Source organism: Hemitrygon akajei, chromosome 23 (assembly GCF_048418815.1).
Source record: "Hemitrygon akajei chromosome 23, sHemAka1.3, whole genome shotgun sequence".
Lineage (NCBI taxonomy): Eukaryota > Metazoa > Chordata > Chondrichthyes > Myliobatiformes > Dasyatidae > Hemitrygon > Hemitrygon akajei.
This window is the reverse complement of record NC_133146.1, coordinates 55936574-55959019: the sequence shown is the minus strand read 5'-3', so window position 1 is coordinate 55959019 and position 22446 is coordinate 55936574. Positions and strand designations below refer to the sequence as shown.

At 43.3% G+C, this 22446-nt stretch overlaps 2 protein-coding genes across 4 annotated transcripts in view; one reads left to right on the top strand and one right to left on the bottom strand.

Annotated features, from left to right (window-relative positions):
• mcmbp (minichromosome maintenance complex binding protein) overlaps positions 1-5511 on the bottom strand; it is a 41761-nt gene extending 36250 nt beyond the window's left edge. For both annotated transcript variants that reach the window (XM_073027707.1, XM_073027706.1), the window contains exon 1: positions 5306-5511. In XM_073027707.1, the coding sequence (XP_072883808.1) occupies positions 5306-5363 (58 nt within the window). In that variant the 5' untranslated portion in view covers positions 5364-5511. The remainder of the gene's footprint in view (positions 1-5305) is intronic.
• Positions 5512-5570: 59 nt separating this feature from the next.
• Positions 5571-22446, top strand: part of sec23ip (SEC23 interacting protein) — a 135382-nt gene continuing 118506 nt past the window's right edge. For both annotated transcript variants that reach the window (XM_073027705.1, XM_073027704.1), the window contains exons 1-2: positions 5571-5775; positions 20939-21483. In XM_073027705.1, coding sequence (XP_072883806.1) covers positions 5655-5775; positions 20939-21483 — 666 coding nt within the window. In that variant the 5' untranslated portion in view covers positions 5571-5654. The remainder of the gene's footprint in view (positions 5776-20938; positions 21484-22446) is intronic.

The window sequence follows — 22446 nt, the reverse complement described above, 5'->3', positions numbered from 1 at the left end:
AGTAATGAAATAGTTTAATTTTCACCCTGGGCTGTTTCTAGCATCTCCAAGACGAAATGCTTGAAACCGTGATGAGCAAAACAGTACTTAATTGTCTAATTGCTTGTTACCCGCCAACTATCAGTGACACACCACTGAAGCCATTTTAAATTGGTTCTCTCTAGGCACAGTGCAGTGTCTAAAGGCCACATGACATGCACGGGACTGACACTAGTTAGAAGCTATTCAGCAAGAGTCTCCTGTCCCAATTAACTGGTGATTTTCTTGATTTGTTTGTTCTTTAAGAGTTGACCTAAATAAGCGGCTGCCCTGATCAAGTGACCATCCACTGGATAACTAAATGTCAAAAGGCAGCTCCAAACTGACTTTCAATAAATGCTTTGCACCAATCCTTTCAAGGCTCAATATTTTACTAAGACTGCACTGAGAAATACAATTGCCATCTTCTCTTGAAATGATTACCACTGTCCCCTAGTTTTAAAGCTAAAAAGGGATGATAACACCTTCCCAAACTGCAATGGAAGGAGTTGCTTCTCAATCTCAGAGCCCCGATGACTCACAGAAGATCAGGCATTCACAGCACAGGGGCAAAAGTTCAAAGTTTAAGTAAATTTCTTATCAAAAGTATATTTCTGTTACAACTCCAAGATTCATTTTCTTGCAGGCATACTCAATAAATCCATAAAGGAATGATAACCATAATAAAGGGAAGACCACACCAACTTGGGCGCTGAACCAGCATGCAAAAGACAAATTGCGCAAATACAAAACAAGAAACAATAACAACAAACAATATTGAGACCATGAGATGAAGACTTTGAAAGTGAGTCCATTGATGTGGAAACATCAGGACAAGTGAAGTTATCCTTTGGTTGAAGGGCAGTAACTATTCCTGAACCCGGTGATGGTGAGCCTTGATCTTCTTCCTGATGGCAACAGAGGGAAGAGAGCATGTCCTGGGTGGTGGGGATCCACGAGACTGGATGCTGCTTTCCTGCGACAATGCTTTGTGAAAATTTGCTCAATGCTGGGGTGGGCTTTACCTATGATGGACTGGGCCGTATCCACTATTTTTTGTAGGATTTTCTGTTCCGTTCATAGGCGCTTCCATACCAGCAGTGATACAACCAGTCAATATACTCTCCAGCAGACATCTATAGAAGTTTGTCAAAGCTTTAAATGTCTGTTGAATCCTTGCAAACTCTGAAGGAAACAGAGGCTGACATGATGACTTAGGATAATTAAGCCCTTAAAACTGCTTCCGTTAATTTTCCAAATGTGGTCACCAATATAGGCAAGTCAACTCCAAACTTTTGGCCAGTTTCGTGCCTATTGTGCACAGAAAACAAACAAATCTGGCAATGGGCAAATCCTGCAACGACTCAACTGTAACCCAATAACCTACATTATCAGAAGGAACATTGATTGAGCTATTTTCTGTGTCGTTCTGCCATGCATTGTGGATATACTATGTTGGTGCTGGAACATGTAGCGACATCTGCCTCCAGCATGTCTTTAAGCTGTAGAGGCTAAGGCAAATGATGCAATTCACTGTATGTTTCAATGTACAAATGATAAAAAAAATCCTAATCTAAATCCGATTATGCCTGACCAAAATCCAAACTATACTGCACTAAAAACAATTTCACTGAAGCCATGGACTGCCATTTAACAATGGCAAGATATAATGAGCCATGAAATAGAACCTGCACTGTAAGTGTTGTGACAGACAGTTCACTGGTTTATTGGCAAATGGCGGGGGGCTGCGTGACCTCAGTCACAGCGAGGACAAGGCCTCAAGCCGCGGTGTCCCATTTACAGTCACCCAGGGGAGGTGTTAGTCAGTGTGGCATGGCGTCCATGCTGGCGGTTTTGGTGCTGCCCCCTGGTGCTCGCTCAGCAGAAGACAAGCTGTATCATGTTCGACTGCAGACTGCTGCAACATTCATGGACTTGGACTATATTTGTGTGTCTGTATTTTACTGCTATATTACATGTGCTGTATGTGCCTTGTGTTGTGTATGATGAACACGTGCTATATGCTGTGTATTGTGTTTTGCACCTTGGCCCTGGAGTAACACTTTTGTTTGACTGCATTCATGTACGAATGACAATGAAATATGAGATAAAACTTCCAGTGACTTAACCAGTGATGTCAAAGGTAGACTTTATTACAGGTTTCCCCTGCTATTCGAAGGTAGAGTGTTCCTATGAAACCGTTTGTAAGCCGGAATGTTGTAATGTGAAGAAGCAATTACCATTTATTTATATGGGGAAAAATTTGTGAGTGTTCACAGACCCAAAAAATAACCTACTAAATCATGCCAAATAACACATAAAACCTAAAATAACAGTAACATATAGTAAAAGCAGGAATGATCTGATAAATACACAGCCTATATAAAGTAGGAACACTTTTCTGCAATTATTGCAGCACTGTCCACAGCAGCAAAAATCTCACACAAGCGCTCTCGGCAGAAAGACTCGGCACAAGCACTCGCGACAAAAACACTCGACGCAAGCGCTCTTGGCAGAAACACATGGCACAAGCGCTCTCGGCAGAAAGACTCGGCACAAGCGCTCTCAGCAGCACTCGCGACAAAAACACTCGACGCAAGCGCTCTTGGCAGAAACGCATGGCACAAGCGCTCTCGGCAGAAAGACTCGGCACCAGCACTCTCAGCAGCACTCACAGCAAAAACACTCGACGCAAGCGCTCTTGGCAGAAACACATGGCACAAGCGCTCTCGGCAGACGCACTCTTTCCAGTAACCTTTAAGCTATGAAGCTGCCAAATCATACCAAATAACACATAAAAATACACAGCCTACATAAAGTAGAAATAATGCATGTCCAGTGTAGTTTCGCTTACTGGAATTGGGAAGACAGTGAGCACACTGATGATGGTGTGTTAGGCTGAGTCGGAGGTTGGGGTGGTGGGAGGTAGAGGAGACTGGAGTGTCATCTCATCGTCATCTGTTTCCATCAGGGCAGGCAGGTCACTTTCTTCTATGTCTGCCTGCCTCGATGTTCGTCATCGACTGATGTGGAAGGCTTGAGAAACGACAGTATGCTTGACTGCTTAGCCTCACGTATTTTCCTATCATACAGTTCTTTGTAAGCACTCAAACCATCCTACAAATATGTCCTAAACCTAAACCTTTCAAAATTAAAGTCATACTTTCCTGCAATCATCGCAGCGAAGATCTCACGCAATTGCTTCACGTTCAGTTCCTGGACGACTTCACTTTCGGGCCATTGGCTACCGCGTTTGGCTTCAATTGTTATCCTTTCCTCTTGATCAGCTCTTCATCTCTCAGTTCTTGGGCATGGGATGCCAAAACCTCTTCAACATCATCTTTGTCAACTTCCACAAACCCTTAGCCAAACTCACTATATCCTTACTTCGTTCACCACGATTGAAACACTATTATGTCTAGTTTTACGCTAAGTGTAAGTCTTACGCACTCTTTTAGGCTTTTCTGATACCTTAGAACTCATCTTGCTAACAGATGCACAAAATAAATCGACATAAAGCACAGATGCTCACAGGCACGTGTTTAAGCAATGCCGGCTAGAATGCAGTTCCGGGGGAGGAGCTTGGCTGCTCGACGTGGGCGCTGCCTTTTTTCGTGACAGTGAAAACACCTTCTGTTAGCGAAAACTGGTAACTAATGTAGGTCTTTCGTAACAGCGAGGTGTTGTAAAGCGAACGTTCGAAAAACGGGGACACCTGTAGTTGTAAGCATTGCAAGAATTTTGAATAGCAAATACATCATAGAGGACCCCATCATCCAGGCCATGCTCTCTTCTTGCTGCTGCCATGAAGAAGGTGGCACAGGATTCACAGGACCCCCATCACCAGGTTTAGGAAAAGTTATTGCCCCCCCCCCCAACCAACAGGTTCTTGAACCAGAGGATAACTTTACTCATCCCCTCACTAAATTGTTCCCACAATGCATGGACTCACTTTCAAGGACTGTTAATCCCATGTTCTTGATATTTATTGCTTATTTATCATCACCGTTTCTTTCTTCTGTATTTGCAGTTTGTTGTTTTTTTCACACATTAGTTGTTTGTCCATCCAGCTGGGTGTGCTCTCTCATTGGTTCAATTGTGTTTCTTGGATTTACTGTTACACCCGCAGAATGAATCTCACAGTTGTATATAGTGACACAAGTGTACTGAATTTATTTTGGATTAAGATACCAGAAAACTGAAATAAAAACAACACCCCAAGAATAATCTGAATTGAGCAGAATCTATGGGGGTAGATTGGGGGGAGGGGGGAAGAATTGTCAACTACCCGGCCGAGATGCTGCATCAGTGAAATCGCCTCCTCCCTCCCTCCCACCCACTCTCAACAGATTTTGCTGAACCTGCCGAGTTCCTGCAGCAGTCAGGTTTCGCAACAGATCCCATGGAAAACCATGAAAATACCCAGATCGGGTGAGTAAGTGCAGACAGAAAAGGGGCTCATCTTAAAAAGTTATATTCTGATCATCCCCCAAAAGACGAACCGTGTTTCTTTCCCTCTAATGTTGGTGCCCCTTCTGTTGAATAATGCGACGTTGTATTTTTGCACTCGCAAAGTTGTTTGCGACCCAAATGAATTGCTTTGCGCACCCACAATACAAACAACCCATCACATACAACCTCGTCTATATCGGACACTAAGCAAAATACTTCTGAAAATCAAAAATAATGTACTGTCGTGCCTCCATAATCATCTTCGTCAGTTTTTTTCTACTAGGGATTATCCCTGCGGAATCCCCCCAAAAAAACCAGTATAAATGACAAAGCACGTTACAATACCGGTACCTCCAATATAATATTTTACCTGTATAATATCCATGTCTACTTTAAATTATCTGTTTGCGTTTCCATAGAACAATTTACTTGGTATAAACGGCAAAATACATTAGAACACCAGTATTTCAAATATATATACATACACTTCTACTGTAAATGATCAGTTCGAGTGTACATAGAGTAATTCATGTTTAAAGCGATCCGAAACGACTGTCAATTTCGCTCCGCAGATGCTACCTGACCCGTTGAGTTCGCCGAGCAATTTGCTTTCTGCTTCAGACTTAAAGGTATCGCCTTTTGATGAAGAATTTATACAAGTTTAAACAATTCTCCTAAAGGCTGAATGAGCAAGGTGGAGAGAGGAGCACCGGTGCGCCGAAGGCCTGGCAGGATGCACCACCCGACTCCGGGGCCGACAGGCGACCGCGGGCGAGTTTGTTTTCTTGAAATAACAATTTCAAAAGGAGTAGGCCACAAACAAACAAACACTCACCAAAAATGCCCTGCACCGTGTTCAGGGGGTCATTCACCCAATCATCCAGGCAAGGCATTTTGCCACAGAGCGGAACGCGAAGCACTGTGTCTCCGGTTGCAGAAGGCGGCCGAGGGAACTTTATTTCCCCCCGACAACTACAAGTTCCAGCCGGGAGCCGCCAGCGATATCAATGGCGGGAAATCCGCGTCACCTCACGCCGTCTTCTCAGCCTCTGCGGCATGACGTCAGACGCCGATCTCCCCCTCTCCCCCCCCCCCCCGGGTCGCGCACTGCTTCCCCTTTGACCTCCCTGCTCCGCGGAGCCGGTGGCGACGTGTTAACCGGAGCGATTTACTGGGGGGGAAAGATGGCTGAGAAGAAGCCGAGTGCCAACTTGCTCTTCTCCTCCGACACCGAGTTTAGCTTCCCCGTGCCCTTCATCCCTGTCAGTCAGGCCCAGGTGCCGGACTCGAGTCTTCTTTCAGCCGGTGGGTGACTGAGCTTGGCCGCGGTGGTGGTGGTGGTTGGTGGGGAGCCGGCAGTGTTGGGCAAGTGGTGTGTGTTGTGATGAGGGGCCGCAGCAGCAATCTCCGGCCGTACCCCTGCCTCACTGATGTGCTTAACCACACTCCAGGCAAAGTGTTGTGATATTGTTTGAAACGGAGTGGGAGGGGATAGAAACAGCGGCCTCTGCCACTGAACATTAAGTGGTCTGCGACGCTGGAGTTCTGACGTGTAAGTTCCATCAGAGATTCAAGGAAGGATGCAAGCTGAAACCGATACCAGAAGTTCAACATCCGTGGTCAAAGAGTTTGTATAGCACAGACCAGCTCAGTTACTTTAGTGTGTAATCTGCCATCCAATTTGTTTTAACACGGTATTGGTATTTGCCATTTTCCAGCACATTAAGAATAGTACACTTTTACGTCCTGTGGAGATTGATGCTTTTGCAGTTGTTCAGGTTGTCCAATGCTGAATTTGCAGTCCCATTACCTGTCACAGGTAGTAACGTCATTAACACTGATTCAAAAGCATGAATTCTCAAATCAGTCCAGGGCCTTAAGGACAAGAGTTAGACTGATACTTTAGGGGTCGGTGAAATATCATGATCCCTGAAGTGTCATCATCAGAATGTGTTGTATTGCATAAGCGAATATCCTTTTATCCTGTATTTATGTAATTTATATCTACTAGTTAAACTAATAAATATTGGAAAAACTTGTCGGTATACAAAATTATGAGGGGTATAGATGGGTAAATGTAAACAGGCTTTTTCCACTGAGGTTGGGTGGGGCTACAACTAGAGGTCATGGGTTAAGGATGAAATGTGAAAAGTTTAAGGAGAATATGAGGGGAATCTTCTTCAGTCAGAGCATCCTGAGTGTGTGGAATGAGCTGCCGGTGCAAGTGGTCCATGTGAGCTTGATTTCAACATTGAAGAGCAATTTCGATAGGTACATGGATGGTAGGTGTATGGAGGGCTATGGTCCCGGTCGATGGGAGTAGGAAGTTTAAATGGTTTGGCACACATTAAATGGGCCTGTTTCTGTGCTGTACTTCTATATGACTCTAATTGTTTTCTGAAGTTAACTTTGAAATGAAAAGATTTGACATCACATATTCCACAAGGCATTTGTACAGGTATTTAGATTTAGTTTCTGATGGAATCAGGTAAATCTAATCCTTAAACTCAAGGATACCATCCATCCACTCCAGCTGTCTGGATTCTGAAGTGGCATTTGCAACCAGTATAGGATATGCAGATTTGACAACGTTAGGTAGTGATTACTGGCAGTAGAGGTTGGTGAGATGGAATTGCTGAATAGTATTATCATAGAATGGCTTCACAGTCAGTCTGAACAAGATAGGCTGAAAGGGCTTGTATCTGAGCTGCATGATTCAATGACATATGTACATATCAAGTCCATTTACAAAATGTTTTCATCAAACCACAAATGTTTCTCTGTAGGAGATGGATAGTGGTGCAGCCAGATCCAGTGGTCTGGGTTCAGTCCCAGCATTTAGTGCTGTATGCCTGTTCTTCCTGCCATTGCATGGGTCTGCTCCTGTAGATGTTCTTGTTTCTTCTCGCATCGCAAAGTCACGAGGATTGATAAGTTATGTGGTCTCTTTATATTAAGCCCCTGATGTGCAAGTGAGTTGTAGAATCTGGGGGCAGTTGATGGCGAAAGTGGGAGGAAAAAATAGGATTGGTTTAGAAAAGTGCAGATGGTTGTTGAGGAGTCATTGCTCTGAAGGGCCTGTTTCTGTGCTGTATGACACTATCTCACAGCATGTATGAAACCCGTGTTTAGAGTAACACAGGTTAAATTCCCAGCACTATCTATAAGGGGTTTATATGCTCCTATGACAGTGTGGTTCTCCTCCAAGTGCTCCAGTTTCCTACTACATTCCAAAGGTGCACAGTTTAGTAGTAGGTTAATGTAGTAGGAAACTGGAGCACCTGGAGGAGAACCACACTGTCATAGGAGCATATAAACCCCTTATAGATAGTGCTGGGAATTGAACCTGTGTTACGCTAAACACTGCGTTACTGTGCCACCCATTAATACTGTTAATTTTTCTCCTACTTCAGTAGGATCCAACTTGTGAGCAAATGTGTTTTTACTCTATTATTACTGTCAACACCTTTTATACTGTCTTCAGCATTTTAGAGTTAAAATCTCAAATTCTGCTGGATAGCTGGTAGACCCTCTGCATAAACACACATGGAACTCTTGTCCTATTCTTTGTTTTTATTGAGATAGGTCCTTCTGACCCTTCGAGCCTCTCCACTCAGCAATCCCCCAATTTCATCTTAGCTTAATCACGGCACAGTTTACTATGACTAACCTACCAATTCCTCCATCTTTGCACTGGGGGTAGAAAGTGGAAACCCACGTGGTTATAGGGAAGAGCTTATAAACTCCTTACAGGCAGGAATTGAACCTGGGTTGCATGTACTGTGCTACCCACGGCACTACTGTGCTGCCCAACCCCTGGTGATATATTGTGAAGTTAAGTGTGTGACCAGGTGGAATTCCTGTAGGTGCTGCAGCTTTGTCTGTTGTCCCAAAGATGTGCACCATGATAGGATGCTTGGCCTTTGCAAATTCCCCTTGTGCGTAGATGAGCGGTAAAATCCAGGGAGAACTGATGAGAATGAAGTTCAAAGTATGTATATGTCACCATGTTACATTCAGATTCTGTTGTGGGCATTCACAATAAAACAAATAAATACAATAGAACCAATTAGAAACTACACACAAAGACTGACAGCCAATGCGTAAAAGAAGACAAAGTGCAAATAGAGAAAAAATAAATAGTGGCTAGATGGGAGATGCCAGAGAGTAGTGGTGGATAATTGTTTATCGGGATGGAGGCCGGTGACTAGCGGGGTGCCTCAGGGATCTGTTTTGGGCCCAATGTTGTTTGTAATATACATAAATGATCTGGATGATGGGGTGGTAAATTGGATTAGTAAGTATGCTGATGATACTAAGGTAGGAGGTGTTGTGGATAATGAGGTGGGTTTTCAAAGCTTGCAGGGAGATTTATGCCGGTTAGAAGAATGGGCTGAACGTTGGCAGATGGAGTTTAATGCTGAGAAGTGTGAGGTTCTACATTTTGGCAGGAATAATCCAAATAGAACATACAGGGTAAATGGTAGGGCATTGAGGAATGCAGTGGAACAGAGAGATCTAGGAATAACAGTGCATAGTTCCCTGAAGGTGGAGTCTCATGTAGATAGGGTGGTGAAGAAGGCTTTTGGAACGCTGGCCTTTATAAATCAGAGCATTGAGTACAGAAGTTGGGATGTAATGTTAAAATTGTACAAGGCATTGGTAAGGCCAAATTTGGAATATTGTGTACAGTTCTGGTCACCGAATTATAGGAAAGATATCAATAAATTAGAGAGAGTGCAGAGACGATTTACTAGGATGTTACCAGGGTTTCAGCACTTAAGTTACAGAGAAAGGTTGAACAAGTTAGGTCTCTATTCATTGGAGCGTAGAAGGTTGAGGGGGGATTTGATCGAGGTATTTAAAATGTTGAGAGGGATAGATAGAGTTGACGTGAATAGGCTGTTTCCATTGAGAGTAGGGGAGATTCAAACGAGAGGACATGATTTGAGAGTTAGGGGGCAAAAGTTTAAGGGAAACACGAGGGGGTATTTCTTTACTCAGAGAGTGATAGCTGTGTGGAATGAGCTTCCTGTAGAAGTAGTAGAGGCCAGATCAGTTGTGTCATTTAAGGTAAAATTGGATAGGTATATGGATAGGAAAGGAGTGGAGGGTTATGGGCTGAGTGCGGGTAGGTGGGACTAGGTGAGATTAAGAGTTCGGCACGGACTAGGAGGGCCGGAATGGCCTGTTTCCGTGCTGTGATTGTTATATGGTTATATGGTAAATAATGTTAAGAACGTGAGTTTAAAGTCCTTGAACGTGAGTCCACACGTATGTAATTATATGGGATTAGTGTTGGATCAGTATACAAACTTGGGCCAAAGAGTCTGTTTCTGTGCTGTAGTCCTCAGTGACTATATTTTCATTCAAGTGAAGGTTTGCATTTTATTTCTAGATTTACATTTTGTGAATAGGAAACAGTTTTCATTTGCATTTTTAGCTCTTGTATTTGTTTCTGTGATACATTTGTAAAATGCGTATAGTGTGGAGACTGAGACTTTTGCATCATTTCTGGGCAGTCACAAAACTTGTTTCATTAGTACTAATGAGATGAGTAACCAGTCAATCTGTTCTTGATGAGCCAAGACATCAGGAAAGCACGTTATATTTCTTGAACAATGATATTGTACAGGCAAACCCCGGGTTACGTACGAGTTCCATTCCTGAGTCCGTTTTTAAGTCGGGTTTGTACGCACGTTGGAACAAGTACATCTGGTATTATTTAGCGTCAGTCAAATGTTTGTCTTAGTATATAGTATATATTTAACCTTTCTATGCATATAAAACACTTAAGAAATGTTATGTATTCCAATAATTAAACCACTGCATTGCTTAGTAATAATTGTAGCTTTCATCGGGGCAGGGCCTTTCAAATGCTCCATTATTCTCACTTTATCCGTTATCCTTTAAAATTGTTCCGATTGTTGACCGACTGTAGCCTAACGCTTTTCCAATGACCGATGGCATTTCACCTCTTTCCAAACGCTTTATTATTTCCACTTTATTTTCAATTGCGATCGCTTCCTGTCAATGGAACAGAAACACTGCGGGCGTCGGGTCTCAAACTCCACCGGCTCCCGAGGTCTGCTGGGTCTTAAGGACCACCGCACATCGTCAACAGAACAGAAACACTGCGGGCATCGGGTCCCGACCTCCGCTGGCTCTCGAGGTCCGCTGGGTCCTAATGACCACCGCACTGAGACAGGCTGAATGGATCAAGTGGGAGCTGTGCTGGGTTTGCGTATTTGATCATCCACAATATTCCGTGTGGGAATTTAAGCTGGAGGTGGCAGTGTTTTTTTTACGAGTTCGATATCAACCCGGCACGGATGGTACGGGAGTCACTGGATTGACATCAACCCGGCACGGAAACCTCTGTTCTCCAGCGCGGCACTGATCTCACTGCGCCACTAGCCAACTGGAACGGGGGGGGGGTCAGGGTGAATCTTATTAAGAAAATTTTAAGCCAAATACAAAGTTAAACACTCAACACAGTGTCAATGGCAACGACTTAAAATGGCAGACGGTGTTCTCCTTCCTCGGTTTGTAAGTATGAGTTGTCCGTAAGTTGGACGTTCGTATCTCGGGGACTACCCGTATCTTTAATCTCAACGTTCAGACAGACTCCGCACACAAAATGCTGGAGGAACTCAGCAGCCCAGGCAGCGTCTATGAAAAAGTGTAAACAGTCCACGTTTCAGACTGAGACCCTTCACAGACTGGGGAAAAAAGTTAAGAAGTCAGAGTAAGAAGGTGGGGATGGGGAGGAAGAAATACTGGATAGTAGGTGATAGGTGAGACCAGGAGGGGGGCAGGAGGTGAAAGAGACTGGACTTCAGTGTATTAAAAGGGATAGAGAGGGGGGAAAAAGGGGACAACTACTGGTCAGGGAAAGGGTGGGTAATGTAGCAGGATCCTCTTTTGAGTCAATATGGGTGGAAGTCAGGAACAGGAAGGGAGCAGTTATTCTATAGGCCTCCTGGTAGCAGCAGAGATACCGAGGAGCAGATTGGGAGTCATCTGCAGATTTTCTCCTGTTTGTGTTCAGACAGGCTCAGTGCTAGTAATGGTTCATTTAACTGCCTGGCATTAGTGATTATGCTGGGCCAGAACCTCCCTCATAGAATAAAAACATGCAAAAAATCAATGTTTTTAAAAGCGCAAATGATCAAACAAAATACTTAAAAAGTTCAATTCATAAAATTTATAACTTAATTAACACTTGTTCCTGTCTCTCACTGTCTCCTATTGAAGAAACTGAATTTTGCTTTTCCTGCATCAAGTTGTTACAGCTCCCACAACCTGCTTGGGTCATAGGGACATTGTACAGATGAACACTGCTTGTGGGTGGAAGTCTTGACCTTCCTAATACTTTCACAATGCTTTCACTGATTTACTGTAACAGGGGGCGAGAGTGAGGGTTAAATGCCAGTATGTGGAGCAGATGTACTAGCATTTTGTAGTTTCCAATTTGTTTTTGGTCATAATATGCATTGAACAACACGCACACAAAATGCTAGAGGAACTCAGCAGGCCGGGCAGCATCTGTGGAAAAGAGTACAGTTGACATTTCAGACTGAAACCCTTTGGCAGACTTGAAATATTGATGGTATTCTTTTCTATAGATGCTGTCTGGCCTGCTGAGTTCCTTCAGCATTTTGTGTGCATTGCTCGAATTTCCAGCATCTTGTTTGTATATGCATTCATCTGTAGGATCCTTCGCACTTGTAGCTGAAGGCAGCGGATATTTCAGATATTGGATTAAAAATCATGGTGAACTTCAAGGCACAAACAACTTTCCATGTAATGAAGTTGAAGTCTGTTATGTACTTCATCTTCCCTTATTACATGGAAATTTGTTTGTGCCTTTAAGTGTAGTGGTTAGCATGATGCTATTACAGCTCAGGACTTTGGAGTTGAATCCTAATATCGTTTTGTAAGGAGTTTCTGTACATCTTCCCCTTGGAAATGTGTGGGTTTTCTCTGGGTCCTTCAGTTTCCTCCCACAGTCTAAAGACATACTGCGTAGGTTAATTGGTCAGTGTAAATTGTCCAGTGATTATGTTGGGGTTAAATTGGGGTTGTTGGGTGTTGCTAGGAGGTGCAGGTTGAAGGGCCAGAAGGGCATTCTCTGCGCTCTATCTCTGAATCAGAGGTTCCCAACCTGGGGTCCATGGTCTCTTTGAGGTTCCATGACATAAAGTTTGGCAACCCCTGCTTTAAATAAAAGTTAATTTTAAAAGTATATTGCAAACTATGGTTGGAACTACTTTGTAGACTATCTATGGTTGACTTTTTTTTACCAGCTGAGTAATTGTAGGTTTTAATATGTAAATCTTGTGTTTGGAGATTTGCAGTGACAAAGATGCTGATGGCAGTGCTGAAACAATTTAAATGTTTGATTTAAAAATAGGCTGGATCCTGTGTAACTATTTTAGTACAGTTAAAAGATCTTGTTCAATCAGCATAGACTCATTTTAAACATCCTGATATCTCAAATTGTTTTCTCTGCTCCTTATGTTCTGATGGTAGTTTGGTGACTATACTTAATATTAAAGTCATTCAAGAGATTTTGTATGGGATTCCCTGAGAAAGAAGTGAAGGAAGTTAGTATGGCATGCAGTGAAGGGAATATGCATTTTATTATGACAGGAGGAAAATCAATTGATTGAATTTAAGAAAGCAAAATTTTATTTTCTGAATTCTTTAAAATAAGAGGCTGTTACTGGGGGATTGAGCAATTTTAATGCATCATTTCAAATATTGAATGGTTTGTGGTTGAAGAATAAACCTGCTTCATGTGCCATGCCAATTGGGATCGTCAAAGTTGAAGCTTTTTCTACTCGTCTGTGTAAGGTTACATTCTTTTCTATTAAAGGCTAGTGTTAATGTGTAAATAAATGCACTATTACATTATCCATGGGATCTAAGTGAAGCATGAAAGCGCAAGTTTCCTCCCTCAATCAACAGGGTTGAAGAATCTGTATTGAAGTGAAGCAGAGAGGAAACCAGTGAAAGTGATGCCAATTAATTTATGGGTAACGGAATTATGAGTGAAGGAAAGTCTGGATTGAAAAAGCAAGGGAAAAATAAGCAAAAGTGTAAAAATTAGTTATCTGATGGAATTAGATTCCATGCTTGCGAGTTAGTTTTAAATGTCGAGTATGTTCTCTGCTAGTTTTTAAGTGGCAAGCTCTGTTTCTTGTGTGTTTGTGAAATCAAACACATAAATATACCAATTTCAAGATATTTCATATGCTTCGGTGGTCAGTCTTGTAACATACTTTAAAGCCACCTGACCAGCAGCTTTCTGTTTCTATGTATAATATCACAGAGCTTTTTCAGTTTGAGGCTCTCTGTAAGGTTTAATGAGCAAACTACTTAACAAGCCACCTTCCTAGCACCTCTGTCAGTGGAAGTGTGCAGTGGTCTCACCAGCCACCCGAACCAAATTGGATGCAAGTCATTCCCCACCCCATACAAATGATAGACTGATATGTCAGTTTAAACTATTGTTGCATGGTGAGTATTAATATTAATGTTAGCCAGAGGTTTCCAAAATTTTCTTTAACGTCATAGACCTCTATGATTAGCCAAAGGGTCAGTGGACCCCAGGCTGTGAACCCCTGATGTAGGTAGTAATTTACCAGCCAGTTAGGACAAGGTCAAGTTTCTTTTCTCATACCTCTGCTTACAGAGTATACTTTTATTTGAACATTAGAGAGTTTTTGACAAGAACAAGCCATTCGGCCCAACAAAGCTTGCCAAATCCCTATTCATGTAGTGTGTTGAAATAACTTGTTATGTGTGATGAACAGACCTGATGGAAATGGGGTGCAGAGTTAACCATTCCCCCCCCCCCCGAGAACTATGAACTATTGCTGTTGCTATGCTGCTAATGAGAGAGAGAGAGAGAGATGAAGCACAGAGGCAGGAACATCTGCTACAGATAAGAGGGAGAGAGAGGGACTGTTGATTTATTGTATTTTGATTCTTCCTGGATTATTTACCTTTCACTACAAGGACTTTACTTTGCTCAGGAGACAGCAGGAGTGGCCTGATTTGATGGGCACAGTCATTCAGAGTTGATGGATAGCTGAGACCCCGTTAGTAGGGATAAAAGACTGGTCTGGGGAGACACCCTTCAGACACACCAGTGGACACTGACTGAGTGTTGTGAACCCACAGAAAGGTGGGGGCTTCGAGGACCGAATCAGGAGATCGGTCAGTAAAGCTCACAGTGTTACAGCAGGGCCGGTGGGGACTTGTGTGTGTCCACTCATGCCAGAGTGACGAGTCCACCGCAGAAGAACGGTCTAGCTGAAGAACAGATGGGTCATAACTGAATGACCACAACGATACAACGAAATAAGAAAGCAACAGAAGGTTTGCCTGCCGCAGCTGTTACATCTCGCTCGCTCGCTCTCTCTCTCCAACGATTACAACACAACAACCATAACTACCTCAGCACGCATGAACTGAACTGAACTTTATACTCTTCTATGACAATTCATTTACCCCCTAGACATCGATAGAGCTTGTTTATTATTGCTTATTATTGTTCCTACACTTTTAGGTTTATTATTGCTAACTTGTTTTATATGTATGCTTTCATTTTTGATACTGTATTGTGTAGTTTACTAATAAACATCTTTAGTTTTGGTACCACCAGACTCCAACGGATACTTCCATCTTTGCTGGTCTGTAAACCCAGTTACGGGGTACGTAACAAACTATAGAGCCTAGATTTGAAAGTGTCTGAAAATACTGCTCTTAACTACACAATCAGGTAGTTTGTTCCATGTGTCCACAACTCGCTGTGTAAAGAAGTGCTTCTTAATGTTGGTCTGAAATCTCCTCTTAACCATATCTCCACCTTTGGTCCCATGTCCTTGATGATGGATTAATGATTTTGAACACTTCTATCACATCTCCTGTCATTCTACATCTATTCTGGCTAAAAAGATCTAATTCTTTCAATCATTCTTCATAGATTATACCTTACAGACAGAGAATAAGTCCTGTTGTCCTTCTCTGGACTTTCTTCAGTGCCTTCACATCCCTCACACAATATCAAGACCAAAATTGTACCCATTGTTCGAAGTGTGGCCTCACGAGCGCATTATATAGCTTAAGGAGAATGTCTGTTGAACTCCACTGAGCGCATCTTATAGCTCAACATTCTATGAGGCTTCCTGATCACTTTTGTGCATTGTCTAGGTGTTGATAGAAACATAGAAAACCTACAGCACAGTACAAGCCCTTCAGCCCACAAAACTGTGCCGAACATGTCCTTACATTAGAAATTACCTGGGGTTACCCATAGCCCTCTATTTGTCTGAGCTCTATGTACCTATCCAGGAGTTTCTTAAAAGACCCTGTTGTATCCACCTCCACCACTGCTGCTGGCAGCCCATTCCATGCACTCACCACTCTCTGTGTAAAATATTTACCCCTGACATCTCCTCTGTACCTGCTTCCAAGCACCTTAAAACTGTGCCCTCTCATGCTAGACATTCCAGCCCTGGGAAAAAGCCTCTGACTATCCACACGATCAATGCCTCTCATCATCTTATACACCTCTGTCAGGTGATAATGATGAGCCTATCAGGACTCTCAAATCCTTCTCATAACAGTGAACTTTCAGATAGCTCCCCCCATGTATATTTATATATAATTTTTCTACATCCTAAATGAAATACTTTACATTAAATTTCATCTGCCATTTATCTGTCCACATCTGGATTTTGTTTATATCTACCTATTGATTCTGCTCCCTGAATGTTATCAGCTCGTACCTCTAATTTGATTGTGTATTTCTGCAGGAATCAACACATTTGTCATTTAAATGCTTCATTACTGGATGCCGTAACAGGCGTTCCCAGCCTGGGGTCCATGGACCCCTCAGTTAATGGTAGGGATCCCTGCCATAGAATAATATATTGTTTCTGAAATCATGTGACAGTGGTAAATAGATTAGATGTAAGGAGAGTGCGCATGCCATTGTAAACTGAACAAAATGCTGATGGAGGCAACCCTTAAATCTGATGAAACAATCACAAGCTGTAGGGGAAAAGCTATGTGTGGATGATTGATGAAATTTTATTACAGCAAAAAATATATTGTGCTGATAAATCTGTTTCTCATAGAACAACCTTTAAAAATAAACAAGCTTTTGTATCTCTAACATAAGTATTCAGTGAGGTGGCTCTTTGGCAATGGTTGCTCGTGCATTTGGGAATGTTTCAAGCAATGCTAGGGATTTCTTCTGAGGTTGTATCATAAAGAATTTAGTTTTGCATCGTTGCATGATATTTTTATGACTGACAATGTAGAACAGTTCTCTGGAAAGATGCAAACATCCTGAGAGGTGCTCAGTGTGATTGTGCTCCAGTCTTTGGTTCTTTCTGAAGTCCAGGGATAGAAGGACAGCTTTTTGGGGGAAAACTGTCACTTACAAAGTGCCAGGTTAAACAGTGTAGGTTTAATAACTATTTATTCAGACTCAGCTTCTTCATCAGGAGAACTTTTGACACCTTGCCCTGCCCCTGAAATCTTCAATAGTGGTTCAGCGGTGAAAATAGCTGCCCCCTGTGTGATACCACCAATGCCAACCTCCAGCACATCCTTGCTGGATGAAAGAGTGCGCTGTCCCAGGGGTGCTACAAATGGCAGTGCAAGCAGGTCCTAAAGAAGATGGCAGAGATCTTGGAGACCTGAAGGCAGGATGCGAGAAGCAGCCTTTCCCCGGTGGGACAACAAATCATCCCATTTGTTAAGGCTGGTAAGATGGCTGATGCACCCGCCTAAGAGCTCCCTTAGGACTCCTCTCCACAGGCAAGGAGTGGAACATGAAGGCAAATCTCGGCAGACAGTTGCAATTTCCCCAAAGAAATCACCAACACATCTCCACCCAGACATAGTACTATAGTCCATGGCTGCCAAGAAAGTCCTCCTCATTGAGTTAACCGTCCCATGGGAGGAAGGAGTGGAGGCTGCCCATGAGCGGAAGAGGCTGAAGTACTCCGGCCTGGCAGCTGAGTGTATGGAAGCTTGACTTGTGGGCCGTCATCTACCCTGTGAAGGTGGGATGCCAGGGTTTTGAAAGCACTCTGATAAAGTTACTCCATGATATGGCAGTGACTGGAGCGAGGCTCAGGAGGTTCGCCAGAGGTGGCTGAAGAGGGAGAAAAGGGCAGCTTTTGGCTGTGGCTGAGGAGTAAAGACAGAAATTGGGGGGGCTGACTAGCTCCATTGAAAGCTGCAGGGTGGTGGCAGAGAGACATTCCTGTCACTGCTCCACCACCAGAAGATGTACCAGGGCTAAGGGAGTGAAACATCAATGAGTGGTGGTCCCTGGATGCTGACCGAAGGACACTGTTGGAGGTGCAGCAGGCAGCAATGCCAAGCGGGAAACAGCATCTTCCTGAAAATCTCATTGAATGAATAGAATGGCCGTGGGAGAAAGAATGGCATGGCATGTTCCAGGTTATGTACATTTGTTGAACTGAGTTGACATCATAAGGTGTTTAATTACTTTAAGTGATTCAGAAATCCCCAAAAATGATCATATTACTAACAGTTAAAAAAAAACATTTATCATGCCAAGATTGTATTTAAAGTTGATTTATTTTTGAACATGTGAGCATCAATGAGATTCATGAACATTCAAAGAGTTTTAACAGCAGAAAAACTGTCGAAGTACTACAGAGCTTTGCTTATTAGGATCTGGCTGGTGTGTTTAAGTTTGTCTTTTTCCCTTTCAGGAGGTGTGTCATGTATTAGTGAGAACGGGAGCAATGAGCACTGTTAACATGAGAATTCATTTATCAAAGCCTTGTACTGTTGTCAATTCCGTTATGTATTATTCTCTTACAAACGAGAGAATCTGCAGATGCTGGAAATCCAAGCACGCGCGTGCGTGCGTGCGTGTACACACACACAGACACACACACCTGGAGGAATTCAGCAGGCTGGGCAGCATCTATTGCAAACAGTACAGTTGACGTTTCAGACTGAGACCCTTCGGCAGGACTGGTGAAAAAAAGCTGAGGAGTAGATTTAAAAGGTGGAGCGAGGGGAGGGAGAAACACAAGGTGATAGGTGAAGGGGAAGGGATGAAATAAAGAGCTGGAAAGTTGATTGGTGAAAGATGTAGAAGAATGGGGAAAGGGGAGTCTGATAGAAGAGGACAGAAGGCCATGGAAGAAAGAAAAGGGGGAGGAGTACCAGAGGGAGCTGATGAGCCGGCAAAGAGATAAGGTAAGAGAAGGAAAAGGGAGTGGGGAATAGTGAAATGGTGAAGGAGGGATGGGGTCATTACCAGAAGTTCAAGAAATTGATGTTCATGCCATCAGGTTGGAGGCTATGCAGACTGAATACAAGGTGTCGTTCCTCCAACTTAAGTGTGACCTCATCACGGCAGTGGAGGAGACCATGGATAGATGTATTGGAATGGGAATGGGAAGTGGAATTAAAATGGGTGGCCACTGGGAAATCCCACTTTTTCTGGCAGATGGAGCGTAGGCGCTCAGCAAAGAGGTCTTCCAATCTATGTCAGGTCAGGAGCACCAGACAGAGTAAATGACCCCAACAGACCTTACCTAGATGGACTGTTTGGGGTCCTGAATGGTGGTGAAGGAGGTGTAGCACTTGTTCCACTTGCAAGGATAAATGCCAAAAGGGAGATCAGTGGGGATGGACGAATGGACAAGGGAGTCACATAGGGAGTGATCCCTACAGAAAGCAGAAAGTGGGGATGCGAGGAGGGAAAGATGTGCTTAGTGGTGGGATCCTATTGGAGATGGTGGAAGTTACGGAGAATTATATGCTGGACGCGAGGCTGGTGTGGTGGTAGGTGAGGTCATGAGGAACCCTATCCCTGGTAGGGTGCGGGAAGATGGGGCGAGAGCAGATATCCATGAAATGGAAGAGATGCGGTTGAGGGTCTTTTGTCCTCTTCTATCAGACTCCCCCTTTTCCAGCCCTGTATCTCTTTCACCAATCAACTTCCTCGCTCTTTACTTCCCCCTTCCCCCTCTGGGTTTCACCTATTACCTTGTGTTTCTCTCTCCCCTCTCTCCCAACTTTTAAATCTGCTCCTCAGATTTTTTTCTCCAGTCCTGCTTGAAGGGTCTTAGCCAAAAACATCAACTGTACTGTTTTCATAGATGCTACCTGGCCTGCTGAGTTCCTCCAGCATTGAGTGAGTGAGTGTGTGTGTGTGTGTGTGTGTGTGTGATTCTCTTCCCTTTTCGCATCTCAAAGCTTTCCTCTTTATTCTTTGCTCCATAATTTCTCCAGCTTCTATCTTTGCATTTCTTATACTAGCATTCAACATTTGGTGATGTTAATGTCGCTACAAAGTGGAGGTTTTCCATGTTTTTTTTAATTGCTAGGCTCCAGTTTGCTTCATGAACCTACCCAATCAGCATCCCCAAATTTGAAATCAATATATTTGGATGCCACAGTAGCATAGTGGTTAGCATGGTTCCATTACACCTTGGAGCATTCCGGGGTTCGGATTTCAATTCCGGTGCTATTCTGTAAGGAGTCTCTGTACACCTTCCCCATGGAATATGTGGGGTTTCCCTAGGTGCTTCAGTTTCCTCCCACAGTCCAAAGCTGTATCAGGTAGGTTAATTGGTCATTGTGAATTGTCCCAAGTTTGGGTTAAGGGTAATCAGGTTTACTGGGGATTGCTGGGATGGTATGGCTCAAAGTGCTGGACGGGTCTACTCCGCACAGTGTTGCTAAGTAAATAAATATTTAAAAAATACAAGCTATGACATTGCATTAGTTTTATTAAATCCATTATTATTGTAAATTAATGTGCATTAGTTATGACTAAAGCTGTATTTTCAGGATGACTTGTTTTATTGGAAAGTGATTTTTGTTCAGAAGCAACAGATCAAGTTTGAAGTAACTTTATTATCAAAATATATTTTATATATATGTATATCACCATATACTATACTGAGATTCATTTTCTTGCAAGCATTCAGAGTAAATACAAAGAAACACAATAGAATCAATGAAAATCTACACAGAAGCAAAGAACAATGTGCAAAAGGGCATCATGGTAACATAGCAGTTAGGGTGACGCTATTACAGCTCGGGACATTGAAGTTCAGAGTTCAATTCCAGCGGCCTCTGTAAGGAGACTCTGTGCGTTCTCCTCATAAAATGCATGGGTTTTCTCCAGGTCCTCCATGGTTTCCTCCCACAGTCTAAAGACATACCGGGTAGATTAGTTGGTCACTGTAAATTATCCCATGATTGGGTTAGGGTTAAATCAGTGTTGTTGGGGATTACTTGGAGGTGTGACTCGAAGGGCTGTAAGGGCTGTATCGCTAAATAAATAAATCGAACGAGGATGACAAACAACCCATTTGCAAAAGAAGATAGTTGTTCTCTTTGCTACATAAAGAGTTAAGAATGTTTATTGTTTTGTGTTTTCCAACAGATGAATCAACAGATGTTGGTGAGGAGGACAGTTTCGTGGGTCAGACATCCGCTTCTATGAGCCATCCACCTGCCTTCAACTATTTTTCCCAGGCTGTAACTAACAATGATCCTTTTGCAAATATTGGACACCATCCTCGTACAACAACAGCACCGCCTGCAAGGACGGTTTCAAGCTCAAAAGCCCCAGCTGAAGTACCTGTAGCTTCCTCAGCACATTCTGCGCAAGATCCCTTTGCATTTCAGAGCACACATTCTCAAGCTGGCTTCGTGACACCTCCAGTCTCTCAGTACATTAATACAACCTACCAGAATAATCAGCCTGGACTTTCTGCCTCAACAGCTTTCCCAGCTGCCTCTCCTCCTCAGACCCAGCAGAATTATAATCCTTATCGCCAAATGTCGCAGAGTAGTCGTGCAAGTCCTTACCTTCCCCCCCAACAGCTACAGTATAGCCAAAGCCCAGGTCAGCAACCTATGCCTCCCTTCCAGTCTGCCACACCAACTAATCATCTTTACCAGACACCACCGATCTCTTCACCACAGGTAAGATGAGTTCTGATGTTCATTCGTTCTCTTTATTGAGACTGCTTAGAATAAAAGAATAATTTGTATGATGATTCCCAATACAGTTTGTAATCATTGTCAAGCCTTGAGCTCTTTTTGAATGCAGGTTGAGTACCCCTTATCCAAAATCCTTGGGGCAGTAAATGTCTTGGATTTCAGATGTTGGAAAATATAAGGAGATAGCTGGGTAGCACATTAATTCAGTGTCGTCATTTCTGACACTGAATTTATGTGCTGCCATAGTGGTCACCAAACTTTTTAAGCCCAAGACCCATTACCTCGGCCTTAGTGAAAGGCAAGATCGACCCCAAATCGATTATTTACACACATGCGCACTGGGGCAGAAAAGACCGGAAGTAAAGCCCTGCAACCTGGAAGTAGAAATAATGTATGAACACCAGGGGTTACCGCCCTTTTTTTGCACTGCGGACCGGTTTAATATTGACAATATTCTTGCGGACGGCGGGGGGTGGGGGGAGTGGGTGTTAATTGCGACCGGAATATAGCGATACTCAAAGCAGGTTCCTAATGTCCAGTCTATTCCTCAATTTAGTTTTCGTGGCTCTCAGCACCTAGCTGCTGTTCTGCTTGCTCACGTTTTTTTCCACTGAAAAAATTCAGCAGGTTTGTCTTTAAGTGCGGGGTGCTTGGACTCAAGGTACAGAAGCAGTTTTGAGTGCTTCATTGCCTCATTAGACAGCCTCCGGGCCCGCCCGCCGCCAGACGCCTCGGTCAGATGCGGCTTTTCCCATGCCGGGACCGCGGCGGTTGCAGTCCAGAGAGCGACTGTGTGAGCGAGGAGGAGTGCGACAGGGTGCGCGCCCGTCCCCCCTTGTAGGATCTATCAGCCGACAAAGATTTGGCTCGAGGGATGACTTTCATTAGATTGCAGCGAGGTAGTTGCTCTGATACTTACGGAACCCTGAGCCCAAATTAAGTCAT